The 21,585-nt window shown below is 42.5% G+C and overlaps 2 protein-coding genes across 10 annotated transcripts in view; one reads left to right on the plus strand and one right to left on the minus strand.

The window, feature by feature from the left end:
• IDH3A (isocitrate dehydrogenase (NAD(+)) 3 catalytic subunit alpha) overlaps positions 1-5,049 on the plus strand; it is a 40,214-nt gene extending 35,165 nt beyond the window's left edge. For all 9 annotated transcript variants that reach the window (XM_070504382.1, XM_070504381.1, XM_044763824.2 and 6 more), the window contains 3 exons: positions 534-618; positions 1,357-1,509; positions 3,506-5,049. In XM_070504382.1, the coding sequence (XP_070360483.1) occupies positions 534-618; positions 1,357-1,509; positions 3,506-3,589 (322 nt within the window). In that variant the 3' untranslated portion in view covers positions 3,590-5,049. The remainder of the gene's footprint in view (positions 1-533; positions 619-1,356; positions 1,510-3,505) is intronic.
• ACSBG1 (acyl-CoA synthetase bubblegum family member 1) overlaps positions 3,918-21,585 on the minus strand; it is a 61,193-nt gene continuing 43,525 nt past the window's right edge. The window contains 5 exon segments of the mRNA XM_014856424.3: positions 3,918-6,023; positions 7,741-7,987; positions 8,544-8,683; positions 20,380-20,597; positions 21,286-21,516. Of these exon segments, the coding sequence (XP_014711910.2) occupies positions 5,941-6,023; positions 7,741-7,987; positions 8,544-8,683; positions 20,380-20,597; positions 21,286-21,516 (919 nt within the window). The 3' untranslated portion in view covers positions 3,918-5,940.

Raw genomic sequence — 21,585 nt, forward strand, 5'->3', positions numbered from 1 at the left:
CACTTTGTTACTCTCTCTCTTTCTCTCCCATTCCCTCCCTTCCCCCTCCTCCTCCTCCTTTTTCTTCTTCCTCTCTCTCTACACACACACGATGCTGGCCATATGGTGATTTTCTAAGTCCATTATTCCTTCTACGTTTATTAGTTGACATTCTACTGTAAGGATAAGCTTTTTCTTCTCTCTTATTTGTCTGCCTAATTATCTATATCAGTTTGGCCCATGGTTTCTATTTTATTCAATGGCTATATCTATCACTCTCCTCATTTGTATTGGTGCTGTCCCGACTTGGCCAGTGGGAGTCCCTTTGAGCCGTCTCCTGTGTCCTCTTGGTGCAGCCCATCATTAGGTTTCTGACACAGTAAGATGCTTCAGCCTCATCCTCTCTTTTCCTAACTGTAGTCCTGGCATCAGCCATTTCTCCACAGAGCCCTGCTTCCTTTTATTGGAGAATGGTATTTAAAACCTGGAGTCTGAATGCTAGGTGAGATGCTTGATTTTTCAAAACATCCTTTGAAGTGCTTTTCTGCCCCTAGTGACCTGTGTGCGGGATTGATTGGAGGTCTTGGTGTGACACCAAGTGGCAATATTGGAGCCAACGGGGTTGCCATCTTTGAGTCGGTAAGGACCCTGGTGACGCCTGAAGCAGAATTCGAGTCAGAATGGCATGAGACCCTAGGAGGCGTTATCTGCATAAATGTTTTAACTCTTGAGTTTTTCCAATTGTCGAAAGAAAATGATGCTTTGTTTAGATTTTTGATATAAGCTTGGTTTATTCGTTCATTCCTCTCTAATTTATTTGTGTATCCTTATTATTTATTATGTATCCTTCCTCAGTTAAAGTATTTTACAGGGGCTGGCCTGGTGGCGCAGCAGTTAAGTTTGCACGTTGTGCTTCGGCGGCCCAGGGTTTGCCAGTTTGATCCCGGGTGCAGACATGGCACCGCTTGGCAAGCCATGCTGTGGCAGGCGTCCCATGTATAAAGTAGAGGAAGATGGGCACGGATGTTAGCTCAGGGCCAGTCTTCCTCAGCAAAAAGAGGAGGATTGGCAGTAGTTAGCTCAGGGCTAATCTTCCTCAAAGAAAAGCAAAAAACAAACTAAAATAAAAAAATATTTTACGAAAGGTTGATTGGAAAAGATTGTTAGTCTATATTTTTGCAATTTAAAAAAAGGTTACTTTAGCTCTTTATTTTTCTGAGGCTTTATTTCTAAGATCTCTGTCTGATAAATTGGAACAGTAGCTATTCAGTAACTGTTTCCATTGGTGAGGAAAGATGATTAAGATGCCAGCTTCCCTGGAAGAGGGCTGTTTGTTCTTGTCTCTCTCCTGATTGTGCTGTTTTTCTCCATGGGTAGGTTCATGGGACCGCCCCGGACATTGCAGGCAAGGACATGGCCAATCCCACCGCCCTCCTGCTCAGTGCTGTGATGATGCTGCGCCACATGGGACTTTTTGACCACGCAGCAAGAATTGAGGCTGCATGTTTTGCTACAATTAAGGACGGAAAGGTATCAGTCATCTTGCCACACTTGTTCTGGGTAGAATACATTTCTTCCCTGTGTTTTATCTGAGTGAAGGGAACAGGTGATGGGTCTCAAGAGGGCCAAGGGATCTGATGTTGAACAAGTATTCTTAATGTGGGCTCCCTGAGTGAACTCAGGGTATGCGTGCACACGTGTGCATTTTCTGAAGGGAGGAGCCACATGTTTCATCAGAAGAGGGTTGAGAAGCACTGATAGACATCAGTGTGCACTGGGAAGAGCAGTGGTTTGGGAGTCAGAGCCGGTTCCAGCTTAGTTACCCTGTTGTTAGCTGTGTGATCTTGGCCAAGTCCATTAACTTTCTAGGGAACTTTTTCCTCCTCCTAACAAACATCTATTGTGTACGTTATAAGGTATGAAGAATATAATAAAATGAGGAATAAGGTAAGGTCTCAGGCCTCAAGGAGCTCAGTTCAGAAGCTAGTGGTAGATAGAGATGCAGATGTGTCTCTAATACAGTGGTGTTATATGTTATAGTCTGTGCTCTATAGTACAAAAGTAATACAGAAGTTGTGTAAAAGTAATGATAATGGCTAACATTAATTGAATACTTAGATGATTTTATGTTCTTTATATATATCATCTCAGCAAATCTTCTCTTCCTCTCTGTGAAGTAGATACTATAATTAATCCCATTTTATAGATGAGGAAAATGAGGCACACAGAGATTAAGTAATTTGTCCAAAGTCTGACAGCTTTTAAATGGCAAAGTTGGGGTTCACACCCAGTCTGGCTTTTACCCAACAAGCTTCAGTGTTTCCATAAGCAGTTGTGGCCCACAGAAGGGGTGTGATGGATTATTTTGAAAGTAAGAGGAGCACGGAGGAGGTCATGGCTTCACAAGGCTGAACCTTAATGGCTGATCCCTAATCTGAGGTCTCTCTCTTTTCTTTATTTATGGTAAAATGTACATTATATAAAATTGACCATTTTAATAATTTTGAAGTGTACAGTCCAGTGGTATTAAGTACTTTCACATTGTTGTGCAACCTTCACCACCATCCATCTTCAGACTTTTTCATTTTCTTAAACTGAAGCTCTCTTTCCATTAGACTGTAACTCCCTATTTCCTGCCCTCCCCACCAGTGCCTGGAAACCCCCCTTCTACTTTCTGTATCTATGAATTTGACTGCTCTAGGTGCCTCATATAAGTGGAATCATATAATGTTCGTCTTCTTGTGACTGGCTTATTTCATTTAGCATAATGTCTTCAAGGTTGGCTCCTTCTTTTTAAAAAATTCTATAATTTGAAATTACTTCTTATGGCCAAAATATAAGAAATCCAAGCTTATTTGTAACAACCTGATAGTCATATTGAAGGGCATGTGACTTTGTTTTTTATTCTGATGCTTTCTTTGAGAAGCCACACTATAGAGTGCAGCAGAGAGATGCCTAAATTACACAGTGGGCCCTTTTAATTGTGTAGGATGCAGTGAGACAAGAGAATTAAATATATTGAGATCTGTTGAGGAGTAAAGAGAAGATAAGCTGATAGAAAACAGAGTGGCCGTATGGAAGAATTTCTTTCCTGAAGGGGGAAGTTTAAGCATTAGTGTACCTTAGTATTTGTTCCCCATCTTCCAAAAATAGGTGAAAATATGTCTTAGGTTTTTTAAACTTTAAAAATTCAAGGGATTTATGAAATCTCTTGTTTGTATTTTCTTTCATTTAAATGTCCATAATCAGATGTTCTTAGGGTCTATTGTATAGATGAAGGGACAATTTGGGAAAGCCTCCCTGCTTCCCTTTGTAGCGAGAGCATTTCTTTCTTTTCAGAGGGTTTTTGTGTCACTATCTAATTGGATTTTCCCAATCCTCTTGGGGTAGGTGGCTGGTGGGGGGCTGGGGCCTCACTTGGAAATGAGGAACTAAATGAAAGAGCAGCCAGGTAACTTGCTCAGCTGCTATCTCACAGAGGGCTTTAAATAAATGTCTTTTTTTTTTTGGTTTTTCCTTTTCTCAGAGCTTAACAAAAGATTTGGGAGGCAGTGCAAAATGCTCAGACTTCACCGAAGAAATCTGTCGCAGAGTAAAAGATTTAGATTAAGGCTTCAAATGGTGTTTGCATCAGTCACTCCTAATGGACACCACATAAAGTTATATTAGAATACCTCCCATTATGTATGCATTTGCTTTGCTTGTTTCTTGACAGTACATTTTTAGATCTGGCCTTTTCTTAAAATATGTACAAAGGATGCAGGTAATGTCCCTAGGTCTGCTTTCAAAGGACTTTTTCAAGTGCTTGTTTTATTTATTAAATGTCTGTGTTTACAGTTTATCATTTGCTGTTGTTAACCATTTTACACTAAAGTTAAAACAGTTTTTCCTCAGCTGTAAATATCATGAGACAGAATTAATAAGAGAAAACATCTAACTTTTTAAAGAAAAACTGTTTTCCTTGTTTATGAAAAATATAATAGAAATAAAACAGAATATTGACATAACAGCACAAGACAACATTCTTATAAAACTAAATGGGCACAAGAGAAATTTCCTAGGAAAGTTCACATCAAAAAAAGGGAATACAGTATATTTCTTAGTGATGTAGAATTAGGACAGATTTTTTCCTTTACATGAATTACTGAATATGAATAAAGTCTTCTGATCTAAGAAATATGTAATGAGAGATGTAATTTTTGTTAATAAGATGTAGGTAATATATTTGGTACAAAGACAGAAATGCATTATGTATTCAATTATTTTGTTATCCTGAGATTTACTATACTTTCTGAGAGCTTTTAATGAAGTGAAGGGGTGGTACTTCTTTTCATTGGACACACTAAGCATCACAGCCTTTGAACCCCTGGACTGCCACTCTTGAGTCAGACATGGGAGCTACCATTGTGTGCAGTTACTCTTCTGCAGCACGCATGTCACCGTCTGGAAATTGACCACACTCCAGCTGATACTGCTAAAAGGCCTGACCACGTATATTTTGGCTGCAGTTGAGGAACTGGGGATGCTGGCTATTAATTTTATATTTTAACGGCTGCCTTTTCCCTTCCCCAAAGCACCAAATCACTACCCTCCACCTCAACACCACCAGTACAAGATGAGATTGCAGAGACTGGAGCAGACTCAGCCTGAGTGGATACATAAAATTGTGCCATACTGGGGCTTGGGCTCAGTTTTTGACCTTCAGGCATCTCCCCTGCCCCTTCCACTCCCTGCCCCAGCATGAGTTTTCTTAATCTTTGGGCAGTAAGTTACTGTTTTCATGAACAGTTACCCATTGGCCTCACATCAAAGGTAGCTCATGCCCTCCCTTGCCCCTTGTGTAACACTGTAACCTGTGGCTTTGCAAAATGTACCCAGGTCACAAGGGGATTTCTTAACAACAACAGATATCTCTGCCTGGGTTCTTTTTTAGGCTTGTAACCGGACTTAGAATCTTAGATGTATTTTAATTTCTTTAAGCTGCTGCTTCCTGTGTTTTATTGGATTGTGCTAATTATCAGTGATTCTTGGGTTCACACAAATAAAAGAATTCCAAAACTGGTTGAGATATATGCTTTCTCTACTGTTTCTTGTTTAGATGCTTTAGTCATTTTGGCTCAGTTTGCTGCTAAGTGGCTGCTTGAGGTATTCAGAGTGGAAGGGGTGGCGTGGTGGGGACAGACTAGCACGAGTCGGCTGCTTTTACTAGAATGCTCCGCTTGACCCCCTCCTGCACCTTTGCTTTTTCCAGGGCACTAGTGGTCACTCATATGCCTATTGCACACAGTCTTGTGGGTTAAATACCCACTACTCTCTGGACTGATCCCACCTGCTCAATTGACAAAAAAATCAGGTACTTGTTGGCAGTTCTGTTAAAAAGTTTAATATTCAAATTACACATTAAATACAATCAAGTAGGCAGCAGCAGTTTTATTAAGCATCAGGTCAGTTGGCATGTGTGTAGTGAGGAAGTCCCTGGTAATGGGACGGTAGGGTTGGCAGTGTCCACTGAGATGCAAAGGCCGTTAGGTAAGTTATAATTATTGGCTTTCCCCGTAGCACACACTAGTAAGATGAGCCATCTCCCCCATCCTCCCTCCTCCAACACAGCCTGCCACTGGCTAGCCTGTTACGTGAGCTGGCAGTCTGGTAAATCTACCTGAAGCTAAGGCCAAAAACTGTCAGCCCTTAGTTCTGGAAGGAAAGCTGATCTCACTTGTCACTTCAACAAAAAGCAATACTTAAACAGAATTAAACTACCCACACTTGAAACTTCTCAGAATTGTCAGCTATTGTTGGCAGAAGACCTGGAAAATGTAGATATCACTGCTGTATCCTGACCTGGAGACCTAACAGACTTGCCAGAAGTCCGTGTACCCAGACTGAAGAGGACCTGGAGCTCAGGAAAACACTTGGGAAGGCCTGCCATCTTCAGTAGAAACTGCGGAAGCACGGCCCCTGTTACTTTTGCTCTTGGTAAAAGGAATCAATGATATCTTTGTACTTCTCCAGAACTATGAGCCGTTTCAGTTTCATTGTGGGACCTACAAGAGAAATTGGAAGAAATGAGTGAGGCCTAGGCTCTGAGAAGGTGAGTGGTAAAGATCCAGGCCCAGAGAATCCTCTAACTCTGGAGACAGATGAGTAGCCAGCCTCCAAGATGGCCCTCAGTGATGCCTGCTCCTGGCAGTCACCTCTTGCTATAGTTTCCTCCCACCTTGTACCAGGGCTGGTCTAAGTGGTCAGCAGAATACAGAGGACGTGATGGTATGTCACTTATGAGAGTGGTTATGAAAGATTGCACTTTTTCTCAGATACATAGTAAAGTGGTGTAAAAGCCACATCCACCTTACCCTTGACCTGCACCCATTTCTGATCCTCAGTGCATCTTCTGTTCTGTCCCTTGAATGAATAAATGATTCAGGCAAGCAAAAGACTATAATTTCTGTCTTGGTCTCTCGAATTATTCTTTCTGGGGCAAGCCAGCTAATATGTTGCAAGGACACAAAGGCAGCCTGTGGAGAGATCCACTGGTAAAGAACTAAGGTCTCTGGCCAACAGCCAACAGGGAACTGAGGCCTGCCAACAACCATCTGAGTGAGCAAGGCAGTGGGCCCTCTGAGCTCCAGGGGACTGCCACCCAGCCAACGTTTAGACTGTCACCATGTGAGACACCTGATCCAGAACCACCCAGCCAAGCTGTCCTGGATTCCTGACCCACAGAAACTTTAAGGTAATAAATGTTTATTTTTTTAAGACATTAAACTTTGGAATAATTTGTTACAGAGCAATAGGTAACTAATATACAGATCATCCCCGCGTTTCAGTGGAAGTTCATCCAACGTTGGATATTATGCTTTGATGGCTTGTGATGGGGCAGGGGAAAGCCCTGGCTTAGTGAGGGCCTCTGCTACGTCTTTTCTAGAGGTTTTCCCCACTTCTGAAGGTTCCCCCCTCTAAAGATTGAAAGAGCTCTGAGTTGAGGTCCTGGGTAGTTTAAAGTCCTTTTTGTGTTAACTCACAGTTGGCTGGTAACTGGAGACTTCAAAATCAATCATTTATATCAACTGCTTGGAGGAGACATCTTCTATCTGGTTGACCTTGCATTCAACTTGTTAGCACCAGACAACCAGATAAACTCAAGGTCTCTGATTGCAGCTCAGCATTACTGTAGATAGTTGCATCTGGGTTCAGCCTTGATGGGTTGCAGGGAATCTCACTGAAGAAGCCATTTCCGCCTCCTCCTGTGCTGTGCACACCCTAAGATGCTACAGCCAGGAGCAACTTCATCCATCTAGCTGAGGCCATACCAGAGGCCTTTTCTGGTTCTGTGGACCATAGTCTAGAAGGGCTTCATCCCTTTACCTGTCGCATGAGCTGACTTTACAGAAGATTATGGTGGTCTCACCTCTAGAGCCAGGTGACTCCAGCCCAAACACTAATAGGGCCATGATGTCTGCCTGGTGGTCCCATTAGGTGATTTCAAGGGAAAATGATCCCATAGTGAAAGCAAAATTAAATGTTGTGTCTTCAAATTAATAAGTTCCGGCACGTATCTTATACGTTTAATAGGCTCTACACAACCACAAGCCCATGCACTGAGTATTCAATGTCTTCCCGTGGGAAGGAGGTGGGTGTCATCTAAAGTGCTGACAGTGACCTTCTGCTTGTTATGGCTGCTTCCTAATAGCCACCTCCCTGGTTCTGTCATGGCCTCTGCCCTCCCACACCCCCTGGAATAGTGAAAAGAAAAAAACCTACCCAACTCTCCACCCGAAATGGAGAAGTCCCTCTCGAGAATGGCCCACTTCTGGATGTGGTAGGGTTGGGCAGCTGCATTCATGTTGACCCTCTGTATCCCCTCTTCAATGGCCTGATAGACAGCCTCATCCTTCTTCTGCACGATCTCAGATACTGTGGTAGCTTTGCTGCCTACTCTCTGGCAGAACTCCACAGCCCATTCGGTGAGATTATCAGTTGGGTCAGAGGTGTCTGGGTCCAGAGTGCACTGAAAAGCCAGAGACCAGATCAGGACCAAGCCTCACTCCATGAGACATAAGTCCTGGTCTTGGAGGAGGTCTTACTGCTAACATCTAGGATATGGATCACTGTGAGCTCTGTTTCAAAGAGTTGGCTCTAGAATGAGTAGGATGCTACCCTGACTGTGTTGAGCCCTATGGGGTGGTGGAAGGAGCAGTGGTCAGAAATCTAGAAGATGTCAGCCAATGAAGTCATAACTTAAAACAGGGACCATAACTCCTGCCCTGTCTACCATCCTGGGAGACTGAGTATCTGCTGAGGAGAATGAGGGCAGCAGCACTTTGTAAACATGTTGTAGTACACATTAAGGATCATCACAGCAGCATATTATTAATTGTACCTCTGGGGACAGAAGGAACTTCCACATGCTACGGCTACCCCTTAGTGCAGGCAGTACTGGCTAGTTATACCAGAATGAAGTCATGAGATCCAGATGTGTCCTGGGCTCAACATAGCTTCTGTCTGGGTCAGACCCCCAGACCACCCGTTGGCTGCTTCTCCAGAGCCAGAACCCCCAGACACACCTTCAAGGTGAGCAGCATGGACAGGAACTTCCTCTGGTCCCCAATCAGCATGGCGTTGCTGATGATGGGCAGCTCTGTCTTCACGGCTTCCTCAATGGGCACGGGGGGAACATTCTCCCCGCCGGCTGTGATGATTAACTCTGGGGAGGCAAGGCCAGGCCCCCAGCACAGGCTTTAGTCCAGGTGCCCCGGCTGAACCAAGACTCAAGTCTTGGCCACAGCTGGGGAGGCCAGAGCAGTAGGCAGTACTATTGGAGACTTGGGGAGGTTCAGAGATGCCCCCTGACAAGCAGGCTCTCAGAAGGACCTCACACCTGCGGGGGGTGATGGCAGTTCCCAGAGGACAAATTCTCGCCCATGGCTCCCACTCTTCTGCTCGTCACTGAACTCTCCTCTCCTCATTACTGGAGACTTTGCCTGCTCAGACACCTCATGTACCACCCCCTTCTGCTAGACCCAGTTCCTCAATGGACCTCCCCCTCACCCCTGAATAACCATGTCATTCCCCTCCCTGCCTTTGCTTAATAACTGTCACCCATCACTTATAAGGCACTCTGCATGTGCCAGGCACTGTGCTAAATGCTCTCTGTACAGTAATTCATTTAATCCTCACAATAGGCCTATAAAGAAGCAGGCAGTATTCTCATTTTACAAATGAGGAAACTGAGGCACAGAGAGGTTAAGTAACTTGTGCAAGTTCACATGGCAGAGCTAAGATTTAAGTGCAGTGCATTTCCAGAGCCCCTGCTCTGACCCACCCTATTCTGGTACCTCTCACCCGGCTTATACCTTTCCCAATGAATACTCTCCCCTTTTCTCCATCTGCCCAACAGACTGCCTGTTCTTCAAGGACCCACTCAGTGGCCTCCTTCAAGAAGCCTCCTCCAACTCTTCCAGTACACACTAACTCTCCTTTCTCTGACCTTTTCTCATAGCATCCATCCACTCATCCACTGGTTCATTCTTCTATTCAAATATTTTTTTGTCTCAGTGTGCAAGGCCAGGTACTGGGCACTCAATGCACTGGTCTTCTGTTCTCTGAATGATGTCTTACTTTCAGGCTAGATGGTAATAAATAGGCATTTAATAAATACACCTTGACTGATTTTAGCTAGATTGTACTCCTATCTCCCCAGTTACGTCTAATTCAACAAAGATAAGTTGGTCACATTCTGTGCATAGGTCCTGTGTTGACATCAGGCACAGAATAGAATAAAACAGTCCCTAACTGCAAGGAGCTCACAGTGCAGTGGGGCAGTGGATGTTAAGCATGAATTGGGTTTGACAGGCAGAGGGTGCACATATGCAGAAGTACACAGGCCTTTAGGGAGCTTCAGGTTATACAGGGAGGGAAAGGCTGGAAAGGGAGCAGGGCCAAGGACAGAGGCCTCCAATGCCAGCTGAGGAGCTGGCCTGGACAGGTGGGAATCACTGAATGGCTGGGAATCAAAGTTTTAGGACACTCTGGTGACCAGGGTAAAGAGTGGTTATTCAAGGGGCGAGCTGGCCAGAGAGGAAAGCATGACAAAAATTCAGATGATCAGAGTTCATTTAGGGAAGCAGGAGTGGGGCAGAGAGGAAAAGATAGACCCCGGAAACATGTGGCAAGGCAGGATGCAGCCTCTCACGCATACACTCATCATTGCTACCTCATTCTTGCTCTTTTATCACCCCCCCGTTCTTACCAGCATCTATTACTATAAATGAATGATAAAAACCCTTAGCAAAATAGGTATAGGAAGGAACTTCCTTAATCTCATAAAGAATATCTACAAAAAATCCATACGAAACATACTTAAAATATCGAGAGCTTTCCCCTGAGATCAGAAGCAAAATAAGAATGACCACAATCACCACTTCTATTCACCATTATTCTGGAGGTCCTAACCAGTGCAATAAAGCAAGAAAAAAAAAAATCATATGAAATGGAAAGGAAGAAATAAAACATTATTTGAAGATGATCTGATTGTGTCCATTGAAAATTGGAAAGAATATACAAAGTACTAGAATTCATATGTGAACTCATCAAGGTCATTTGACACAAGGCCAATATGCAAAATCAATCCCATTTCTATATGCTAGCAACAAACAAATAGAAAAAAAATTTAAATGACACTATTTACAATAGCATCAAAAAAATACTGAGGAGTGATGTCAGCAACATGGCGGAGTGAGAAGTTTTCTTTGTCTCTCCCCTTTTGAACTACAACTAACTGAACATTCATCGGTCAACTAAGGATATCCACACGGCATCTCAGGACGCTTGAGAGACCCGCGCTGCTATACATCAGAAGGTGGACGGACTTCCCCCTGGGTGGAGGTGGAGATAAGTGAAAATTCTCCAACCCCTGGACAGCCTAGTACCTGCAAGTGACTTTCTACTGGCTGACACACTCTTAGAATCGCCATGGCACCAAGGGCGGGCGTCCATGTGCATCAGCGGCACGATGGTTGAAACAGGTGACTACAGCCCTACCTAAGCCCCCCGCGATTGCTCCATACCCCAGTGGGAAAATCCACGGTCTCACAGCAGCTGCAGGGAAAGCCTCTACCTGGCATTAGCGGAGAGACCCTTCCCAGCAATCACATGCCTGGAAGGCCCTGGGGCAGGAGTAGCACAGCTGGGTGAGCTAACCACAGACTGCAGTAGATAACCATAGCTCTGCTGCAGACCATAGTGGACAAGTGAGATCTTGCGGGCCCTGACAGTGGCAGAGCTGCGAGTCTAGGTGAACCTGCTCCTGGCCGCTGTGAAAGCCCATAACACTGCTGCAGACCCTAAGGAGGGAGCATGTCTAGGCAGTCTGTGACAGCAGGTACCAGCAACCCAAAGGCCCCCTTGCGATTGTCCCCCCAGCCGACGAGAGACTCCACAGGGCCACTGTGATCACGAGGAGGGGCCCAGGTCTGGTCAGCAACAGCTGACAGGGATCCTGGTTGGTGCAGATTACACAGCTGCTGCTCTGCCTCACCCCCCCCACACACCAGTAGAAGCAAGTGGAAGCAGTAACTAAACTCTGTCTATATGCAGAGGCACAAATCCATGCCATCAAGCAGTATGAAAAAATATATTAAATCTCCAGAACAGAAGGAAAATGACAAGTACCCGGAAAACAATCCCAAAGACACTGAAATCTATAACCTAAATGACAATGAATTCAAAATAGCCATCATTAAAAAATTCAATGAGATAAAAGAGAATGCAGATAGACAATGAGTTCAGCAGCTATGTCACAAAACAGCTTGATACTATAAAGAAGAACCAATCAGAAATGTTGGAGATGAAGAACACAATGGAGGAAATTAAGAAAAATCTGTACTCTCTGAACAGTAGGGTTGATAATATGGAAGACAGAATTAGCAATTTGGAAGATAGGAATGTAGAAATGCTGCAGATAGAGGAGGAGAGAGAACTAAGACTAAAAAGAAATGAAAAAACTCTCTGAGAAATATCTGACTCAATTAGGAGATGCAACGTAAGGATTATAAGTATCTTGGAGGGGGAAGAGAAGGAGAAGGGGGCAGGAAGGCTGTTCAAAGAAATAATGGCTGAGAACTTCCCAAACCTGGGGAGAGAGATGAAACTCCAGGTGACAGAAGCTAATGGATCTCCAAACTTTATCAATGTGAGAATACCAACCCCAAGGTATATAGTAGTGAAGCTTGCAAAAGTCAATGACAAAGAGAAAATACTAAGGGCAGCAAGGCAGAAAAAATAACCTACAAAGGAATCCCCATAATGCTGTCAGCAGATTTCTCAGCAGATACCTTACAGGCTAGAAGAGAGTGGAATGATATATTCAAAACTCTGAAGGACAAAAACTTGCAGCCAAGAATACTCTATCCAGCGAAAATATCCTTCAAATATGATGGAGAAATAAAAACTTTCCCAGATAAACAAATTTAAGGGAGTTCATTGCCACAAGACCTCCCCTACAAGAAATGCCCAGAAAGACCCTCATACCTGAAAAAACAAAACAAGGAAAGGGGTTACAAAACCCAGAGCAAAGGAAATAAGAAGAAAGACAAAATCAGATAGTTGCAGCTCTGCATCAGAACAGGTTAGCAAAGGCTAAGTATAACATTAAAGATAAAAGGAAGGGAAACACCAAGAATAAATATAATCTTGTCATTTTAACCTCAAACTCACAACACAAGAAGGAAAAAAAATCTGACAATAACAACCTAGAAGGGGAAGAGGAAAGGGATGGAATGGCTTAATCTAAGGAAATAAGAGGCTATCAGAAAATGGACTATCTCATCTATGAGATGTTTTATACAAACCACATGGTAACCACTAAACAAATATCAAGAATGAAGACGCAAATTACAAATAAGAAGAAAGCCAATATAGAAAACTACCTACCTGAATTGGTAGTCCAAAAATCATGGGGTGAGAAACAAAGGAAATGCAAGAGAACCGGAAAACAAGCGATAGAATGGCAGCATTAGGCCCCTAAATTTCAATAATCACTCTAAATGTAAATGGATTAAACTCTCCAATTAAAAGACACAGAGTGGCAGGATGGGTTAAAGAATAAGACCCAATAACATGCTGCCTCCAGGAAACACATGTCAGCCCCAAAGACAAACACAGACTCAGGGTGAAGGGATGGAACACAATACTCCAAGCAAGTAATGAACATAAGAAAGCAGGTGTCACCATACTTATAACAGACAAAGTAGACTTCAAAGCAAAACAGATAAAGAGAGACGAAGAGGGACAGTATATAATGATAAAAGGGATACTCCACCAAGATGACATAACACTTATAAATATATATGCACCCAACACAGGAGCCCCAAAGTATGTAAAGCAGTTATTAACAAAACTAAACGGGGATATCAACAACAATACAGTAATAGTAGGGGACCTCAACACCCCACTAACACCAATGGACAGATCATCCAGACAGAAACTCAACAAGGAAATTATAGAATTAAATGAAGAACTAGACCAGATGGACTTAATAGATATATTTAGAACACTCCATCCCAAAACAGCAGGTTACACATTCTTCTCAGGTGGGTGTAGAATATTCTCAAGGATAGACCATATCTTGGGAAACAAAGCAAGCCTCAACAAATTCAAGAGGGTTGAAATAATAGCAAGCATCTTTTCCAACCATAATGCTATGAAACTAGAAATCAACTACAAGAATAAAGCTGGGAAAGGGGCCAAAATGTGGAGATTAAACAACATGCTACTGAACAAACAATGGATTATTGAAGAAACTAAAGAAGAAATCAAATATTATCTGGAGACAAATGAAAATGAAAACACGCCATACCAACTCGTTTGGGATGCAGCAAAAGCGGTCCTAAGAGGGAAATTCACTGCAATACAGGCTCACCTAAATAAACAAGAAAAATCTCAGATAAGCAATCTCAAACGACACCTAACAGAATTAGAAAAAGAACAAACAAAGCCCAAAGTCAGTAGAAGGAGGGAAATAATAAAAATTAGAGCAGAAATAAATGAACTGGAAACACAAATGACAGTAGAGAGGATCAATGAAACAAAGAGTTGGTTCTTTGAAAAAATAAACAAAATTGACAAACCCTTAGCCAGGCTCACTAAGAAAAAAAGAGAGAAGACTCAAATAAATAAAATTAGAAATGAGAGAGGAGAAATCACAACAGATACCACAGAAATACAAAAGATCATAAGAGAATACTATGAAAAACTATATGCCAACAAATTGGACAACCTAGAAGAAATGGATAAATTCTTTTTTTTTTTTTGAGGAAGATTAGCCCTGGGCTAACTACTGCCAATCCTCCTCTTTTTTTTTTGCTGAGGAAGACTGGCCCTGAGCTAACATCCATGCCCATCTTCCTCTACTTTATATGTGGGATGCCTACCACGGCATGGCTTTTGCCAAGCGGTGCCATGTCTGCACCTGGGATCTGAACTGGCAAACCCCAGGCCGCCAAGAAGTGGAATGCGCGAACTTAACCACTGTGCCACCGGGCTGGCCCCCAGAAATGGATAAATTCTTAACAAAACTGAAGCAGGAAGAAATAGAGAATCTGACTAGACCAATCACGAGAAATTGAAACAGTAATCAAAAACCTCCCGAAAAATAAAAGTCCAGGACAAGACAGCTTCTTTGGAGAATTCTACCAAACATTCAAAGAAGATTTAATACCTATCCTTCTCAAACTATTCCAGAAAATTGAGGAAGATGGAGCATCCCCTAACACATTCTATGAAGCCAACATCACCCTGATCCCAAAACCAGACAAGGACAATACAAAGAAGGAAAACTAGAGGCCAATATCACTGATGAACAGATGCAAAAATCCTCAACCAAATTTTAGCAAAGTGAATACAGCAATACATTAAAAAGATTATATACCACAATCAAGTGGGATTTATACCAGGGACACAGGGATGGTTCAACATCTGCAAGTCAATCAACGTGATACACTACATTAACAAAATGAGAAACAAAAACCACATGAGCATCTCAATAGATTCAGAGAAAGCATTTAACAAGATCCGACATCCACTTATGATAAAAACTCTCAGTAAAATGGGTATAGAGGGAAAGTACCTCAACATAATAAAGGCCACATATGGCAAATCCACAGCCAACATCATACTCAATGGGCAAAAACTGAAAGCCATCCCTCTCAGAAAAGGAACAAGACAAGAGTGTCCACTCTCACCACTCTTATTCAACATAGTACTGGAGGTTTTGGCCAGAGAAATTCGGCAGGAAAAAGAAATAAAAGGAATCCAAATAGGCAGTAAAGAAGTGAAACTCTCGCTGTTTGCAGATGACATGATATTATATATAGAAAACCCCAAAGAATTGATTGGAAAACTATTAGAAATAATCAAAAACTACAGCAAAGTTGCAGGGTATAAAATCAACATACATAAATTAGTAGCATTTCTATACTCTAACAACGAAATAACAGAAAAAGATCTCAAGAACACTCTCCCATTCACAATTGCAACAAAAAGAATAAAATACCTTGGGGTAAATTTAACCAAGGAAGTGAAAGACCTATACAACGAAAACTACAAGACTTTCTTGAAAGCAATTGATGATGACATAAAAAGATGGAAAGACATTCCATGCACATGGATTGGAAGAATAAACATAGTTAAAATGTCCATACTTCCTAAAGCAATCTACAGATTCAACACCATCCCAATCAGAATCCCAATAATGTTCTTTACAGAAATAGAACAAAGAATCCTAAAATTCATATGGGACAACAAAAGACCCCGAATTGCCAAAGCAATCCTGAGAAAAAAGAAAGCTGGAGGCATCACAATCCCTGACTTCAAAACATACTACAAAGCTACAGTAATCAAAACAGCATGGTACTGGTACAAAAACAGGTGCACAGAATAATGGAACAGAATTGAAAGCCCAGAAATAAAACCACACATCTATGGACAGCTAATCTTCGACAAAGTAGCTGAGGGCCTACAATGGAGAAAAGAAAGTCTCTTCAACAAATGGTGCTGGGAAAACAGGAAAGTCACATGTAAAAGAATGAAAATTGACCATTCTTTTTCACCATTCACCAAAATAAACTCAAAATGGATCACAGACCTAAAGGTGAGACCTGAAACCATAAGGCTTCTAGAAGAAAATGTAGGCAGTACACTCTTTGACATCAGTATCAAAAGGATCTTTTTGGACACCATGTCTTCTCAGACAAGGGAAACAATAGAAAGAATAAACGAATGGGACTTCATCAGACTAAAGAGCTTCTTCAAGGCAAAAGAAAACAAGATTGAAACAAAAAAACAACCCACTAATTGGGAAAAAATATTTACAAGTTATATATCCGACAAAGGGTTAATCTTCATAATATATAAAGAACACACAAAACTCAACAACGAAAAATCAAACAGCCCAATCAAAAAATGGGCAGAGGACATGAATAGACATTTCTCCAAACAAGATATACAGATGGCCAATAGACACATGAAAAGATGCTCATCATCATTAATCATCAGGGAAATGCAAATCAAAACTACACTAAGATATCACCTTATACCTATTAGAATGGCAAAAATAAACAAAACAAAAAGTGACAAATGTTGGAGAGTTGTGGAGAAAAAGAAACTCTCATACACCGTTGGTGGGAATGCATAGTGGTGCAGCCACTATGGAAAACAGTATGGAGATTTCTCAAAAAATTAAAAATAGAAATACCATATGACCCAGCCATCCCACTACTAGGTATCTATCCAAAGAACTTGAAATCAGCAATTCCAAAAGTCCCATGCACCCCTATGGTCATTGCAGCATTATTTACAATAGCCAAGACATGGAAGCAACCTAAGTGCCCATCAACAGATGAATGGATAAAGAAGATGTAGTATATGTATAATGGAATAATACTCAGCCATAAAAAAGGATAAAATCGTCCCATTCACAACAACATGGATGGACCTTGAGGGTACTATGTTAAGTGAAATAAGCCAGATAGAGAAAGATGAACTCTATGCGACTCCACTCATAGGTGGAAGTCAAACATAGAGACAAAGAGAACTGATTGGTGGTTACCAGGGGAAAGGGGGGATAATGGGGTGGGAACAAAGGGTGAAGTGGTGCACCTACAACATGACTGATGATAATGTACAACTGAAATTTCACAAGGTTGTAAACTATCATAATCTTAATAAAAAGTAAAAGACAAAAACAAAACAAAACAAAAAAATACTTAGGAGTAAATCTAAGGAAAGATGTGCAAAAATCTCTACATTGAAAACTATAAAAATTGTTGAGAGAAATTAAAGACCTAAGCAAATGGAGAGCTATAGCATGTTTTGGGTTTTGTTTTTGTAAACCATCTGTTTCTTCCTGGGACCCTGATCAATACAATATGAGTTGCAAATATCTTTTCCTAGCATTGTCATTTGTCTTTGCTCAGGGTGAGTTGACTACATAGAAGTTTTGTTGTTGTGGGTTTTTTTGGTGAGGAAGATTGGCCCTGAGCTAACATCTGTGCTAGTCTTCCTCTGTTTTGTATGTGGGATGCCACCACAGCATGGCTTGATGACAGTTTGTAGGTCCATGGCTGGGATGCAAACCTGCAAACCCCAGGTCACTGAAGCCCAGCACATGAACTTAACCACTACTCCACTGGGCTGGCCCTTTGTTTTATTTTTAATGTAGTAAAATTTCACTGGTCATTTTTTGTGGCTCCTGTATTTTGTGTCATACTTAGAAAGAACTTCCCCATTCCAATGTTATAAAGGATTTCTCTAATGTTTTCTTCGAATTGTTATACGGTTTCAATTCTTTATGTATAAATATTTTATCCTTTTTATTGCTATTGTAGATGTACTAATTTATTCTATCTTCTAAACTTGTTATTTGTACAAATGGAAGCTACTGATTCCATACAAAATTCTCTTGGTTTTTCTATACACGTGATTTTATTATACAGAAATAATGATAGCTTTAACTCCTCCTTTCGACCTTTTTTTTTTTTGAGGATGATTAGCCCTGAGCTAACATCTGCTGCCAATCCTCCTCTTTTTGCTGAGGAAGACTGGTCCTGAGCTAACATCCGTGCCCATCTTCCTCTACTTTATATGTGGGACGCCTACCACAGCATGGCTTGCCAAGCGGTACCATGTCCACATCCAGGATCCGAACTGGCGAACCCCGGGCCACTGAAGCCGGATGTGCGCACTTAACCGCTGTGCCGCTGGGCCGGCCCCTTGAACTTTTTACAACTCTAATTTCTTTCTTTGTCTAATTACATTGGCTGGTACCTCAAATACTGTTAAATAATACTGGTGATAGTGGGCATCCTTGTCTTGTTCCCTACTTTAGTGGGATTGAGTCTGTGTTACTTATGACTGATGCTGACTTTTGGTTTGGGAGAGATACATTTTATTATGTAAGGAAGTATTCATCTATTTCTATTTTTATTGAGTGCTTTTTTCCATGAATCGGTACTGATTTTTGTCAAATGCCTTTTCAGTATTTGTACAGATGATCATAAAATTTTTTTCCTTAGATCTATGAATATGATTAATTATATTATATATCCTTGCATTCCCAGAATAATCCCACTTAGTCATGATGGGTTATTTTTTAATGTGCCACTAGATACTGTTTGCTAATATTTTATTCAGGATTTTAGCATGTATATTCATAAAAGTTATTGGTCTATGGTTTTCTTTTTAAATATAATCTTTTTTCAGATTTTGGTATCAATGTTATACTCACTTCATTAAAAAATTGGAAGTTTTCCTTCTTTTTTATGCTCTGAAACAGTTTAAATATCATTGGAATTCCTCAGTGAAACTGCTGGGCCCAGTGCTTTGTGTGTTTTGTATATGTGGTGGGGGGAGCTTTCTCTATTAGTTCCATGGAAATAAGTGTGTTTAAATTTACTATCTTTTCTGAAAATAGTTACATTTTCCTAGAAAATTATCTAGTTCATCTTTTTAAATATATCTCTACAGAGTTGAGCAATATGTACCATGTTTATGGATTGGAAGACTTAAGATTGTAGATGTATGTTCACACCAAATTAATCCGTAGATTCAATGAAATCAAAATCAAAATCCTGGCCAGTTTTTTCAGGAAATTGACAGTACGAATCTAGCCAAGGTTGTCTTAAAGACAAAGACCAAGCTATAGGACTAATGCAACCAGATATCAAGCCCTATCATAAAGACACAGAAGTTAAGACACTGGAGTTTCATGCACGCATAGGTAAATAGACCAATGGAAGAGAATAGAAAGTGCAAAATCAGACCTCTCCTAACAGTCACTTCATTTATGACAAAGGTGGCACTGTAGGGCAATGGGAAGGATGGTCTTTCCTGGAAGTGGTGCTGGTTCAGTTGGATATTTATAAGAAGAAAAAGTATCTGGGCCCCTACCTCTCATCATACTGCTTGTAAAAGGAAGTCCAATTCTGGTTGAATTTTTTTCTGGTTACTCTCCCTCCGTATGCAGGGACACAGGTTCCCTTCACCTGCCGTCACCCTGGAGAATCCTAGGCAGTGCTCTCGGCACACCCAAGCAGCACTACAGTTTGGGCAGGCATCTCCTGGGCCATCTGGGCCTCAGGCGGGAGCACCAGCCAGGCTTCACTGGCCTGCACATCCGAAGACCCAAACACCAGGATGTCCAGTCCATCCCAAGGCTCAGGCCGAGGGCACCCAAACTCTGCCTGGAGAGCCAACCCTCTGTAACCAGCAGAACCCCAGGCTCAATTGCACGCACACCTGCCTGTGTAATTTCCAGAAAGTTGTTTACCCACTCACTGAGCTTCAGTTTCCCCTGGGAAACTGGGGCCAGGCTGTGGGATGGGGATGGGAGTGGGAGGATTCCCACATGGATGCTTCGGCATTACATCTGCTCGCTCCTTCAAAGTACACAAAGCACCCTTTCCACGGGGAAGTCTCCAGCTTACTTTCCCGGGAAAGCCAAGTTCTTCATGGAAAATTTCTTTGACATCTCATGTTTTACTTTAAATTTTATATCCAATTTGCATTGTACTCTACATCATATCTGTGTTTGCATATAAAAATACATATTTATGCCCTAGAATCTTCTGGAAAGACTTGCCTTGTTTCTCTAGAGAGTTTGAATCTCAGCTCCATCATTTACCAGCTGGATGACCTTGGGCAAGTTACTTAACCTCTCTGGGTGTCCTCATTAATGAGTTGGCTTCATAATAGTATCTGCCCCACAGGAGACACTAGTAAGTAAAATGATGTCAGTCAACGTGCATGGCACTTTGTAAGGGTTCAGTATTAGTAGTGGGTGTAAATAGTGGTGGCAGTATCATTTCTCCCATGCCCCAAAACAGCCTCAAACCAGCTGGCGCTCACCTTTGAGACGCCCAGTGATGTAGAGGAAGCCGTCGGCGTCCAGGCGTCCAGCATCGCCTGTATGCAGCCAGCCATCGGCATCGAGGGCCTCACATGTCTTGTCTTCCATGTTCAGGTAGCCCATGAAGATAGTGCGGCCCCACAGGCAGATCTCGCCAATGCCCTCTGCATCCTGGTTCACCAGCTTCACTTGGCAGCCTGGCACCACCTTGCCAGAGCTGGGGGTGGAGGGACCAGGGGCGTGGTCAGAGGGAGCCCATTCCTCCAAGCCCTGGATCAGCTCCCATCGTGAGCCCAACCTCTCAGTCTTCACTGATGGCTAGAAGGTGTCTCCTCCCAGGATATTTGTATTTTAATAAGGGACTTAGAGTTGAGAGGTAGGGCCAATTTAAGGTTTGTAGGGGAATGAATGAATGAATGAGTAAAATCCTAATGGGACAACTTCAAGCACTGTGACAGGCAGGCAGTGAGGGGAGATATTTAAGCATAACAGATGATCCTTCAACTCATTGCCCAGAACTGACTGCCCTCCCTGCCCACTAGAGGGTTGGCCTTGTCCCCCAGATTCCCCCCTCAAATGGCGCCTGGGCCATCAGCGATACTGGGACACTCTAACACACCCCACTCTACTGGAGCGAGGGGACAAAGAGAAATTCCTCCATCAGAACCCTGATCAGCGGCCCCTGGGCTGTAGAGCTGTTTTCAATTACAGACCCATGTGACACTGGCAGAGACCACCTCCTTGAGACTGAAGCCTGGCCAAGATGTTTGGCCCAAGATGGAACTGTTGGATCTTGGAGACCCCACAGTCCAGTGGCCCAGGCTCTGGGACCCAATCAGCAGGTGAACACCAAGGGGTGTGCAAGGGTGTGTGGACATGTGTATGTGCTGCAACCTGGGCCACACCTGTAGAGCCGGTAGTTGTAGGGGCTGGACATGAAGTGGGGGCCTGAGGTCTCACTAAGGCCATAGCCTGCATACAAGCGGATGTTGAGGCCCAGGAAGAAGTTCTGTGTCTCCACGGTCATGGGGGCTGCTCCATAGAAGTTCTTCTGACACCTGGCAAAGCCCAGCGCCTGGCGGACCTTGGCTAGCACCAGGTAATCTGCCAGTCTGGTTGTGAAGGGCTTCAGATCACTGGTAGGAGAAGGAGTATGGTCCACAGAAGAAAACATACAAACACTCGCATTAAAAGGGTGGGTATGC

This window comes from Equus asinus, chromosome 2 (genome assembly GCF_041296235.1).
Source record: "Equus asinus isolate D_3611 breed Donkey chromosome 2, EquAss-T2T_v2, whole genome shotgun sequence".
Taxonomy (NCBI): Eukaryota; Metazoa; Chordata; class Mammalia; order Perissodactyla; family Equidae; genus Equus; species Equus asinus.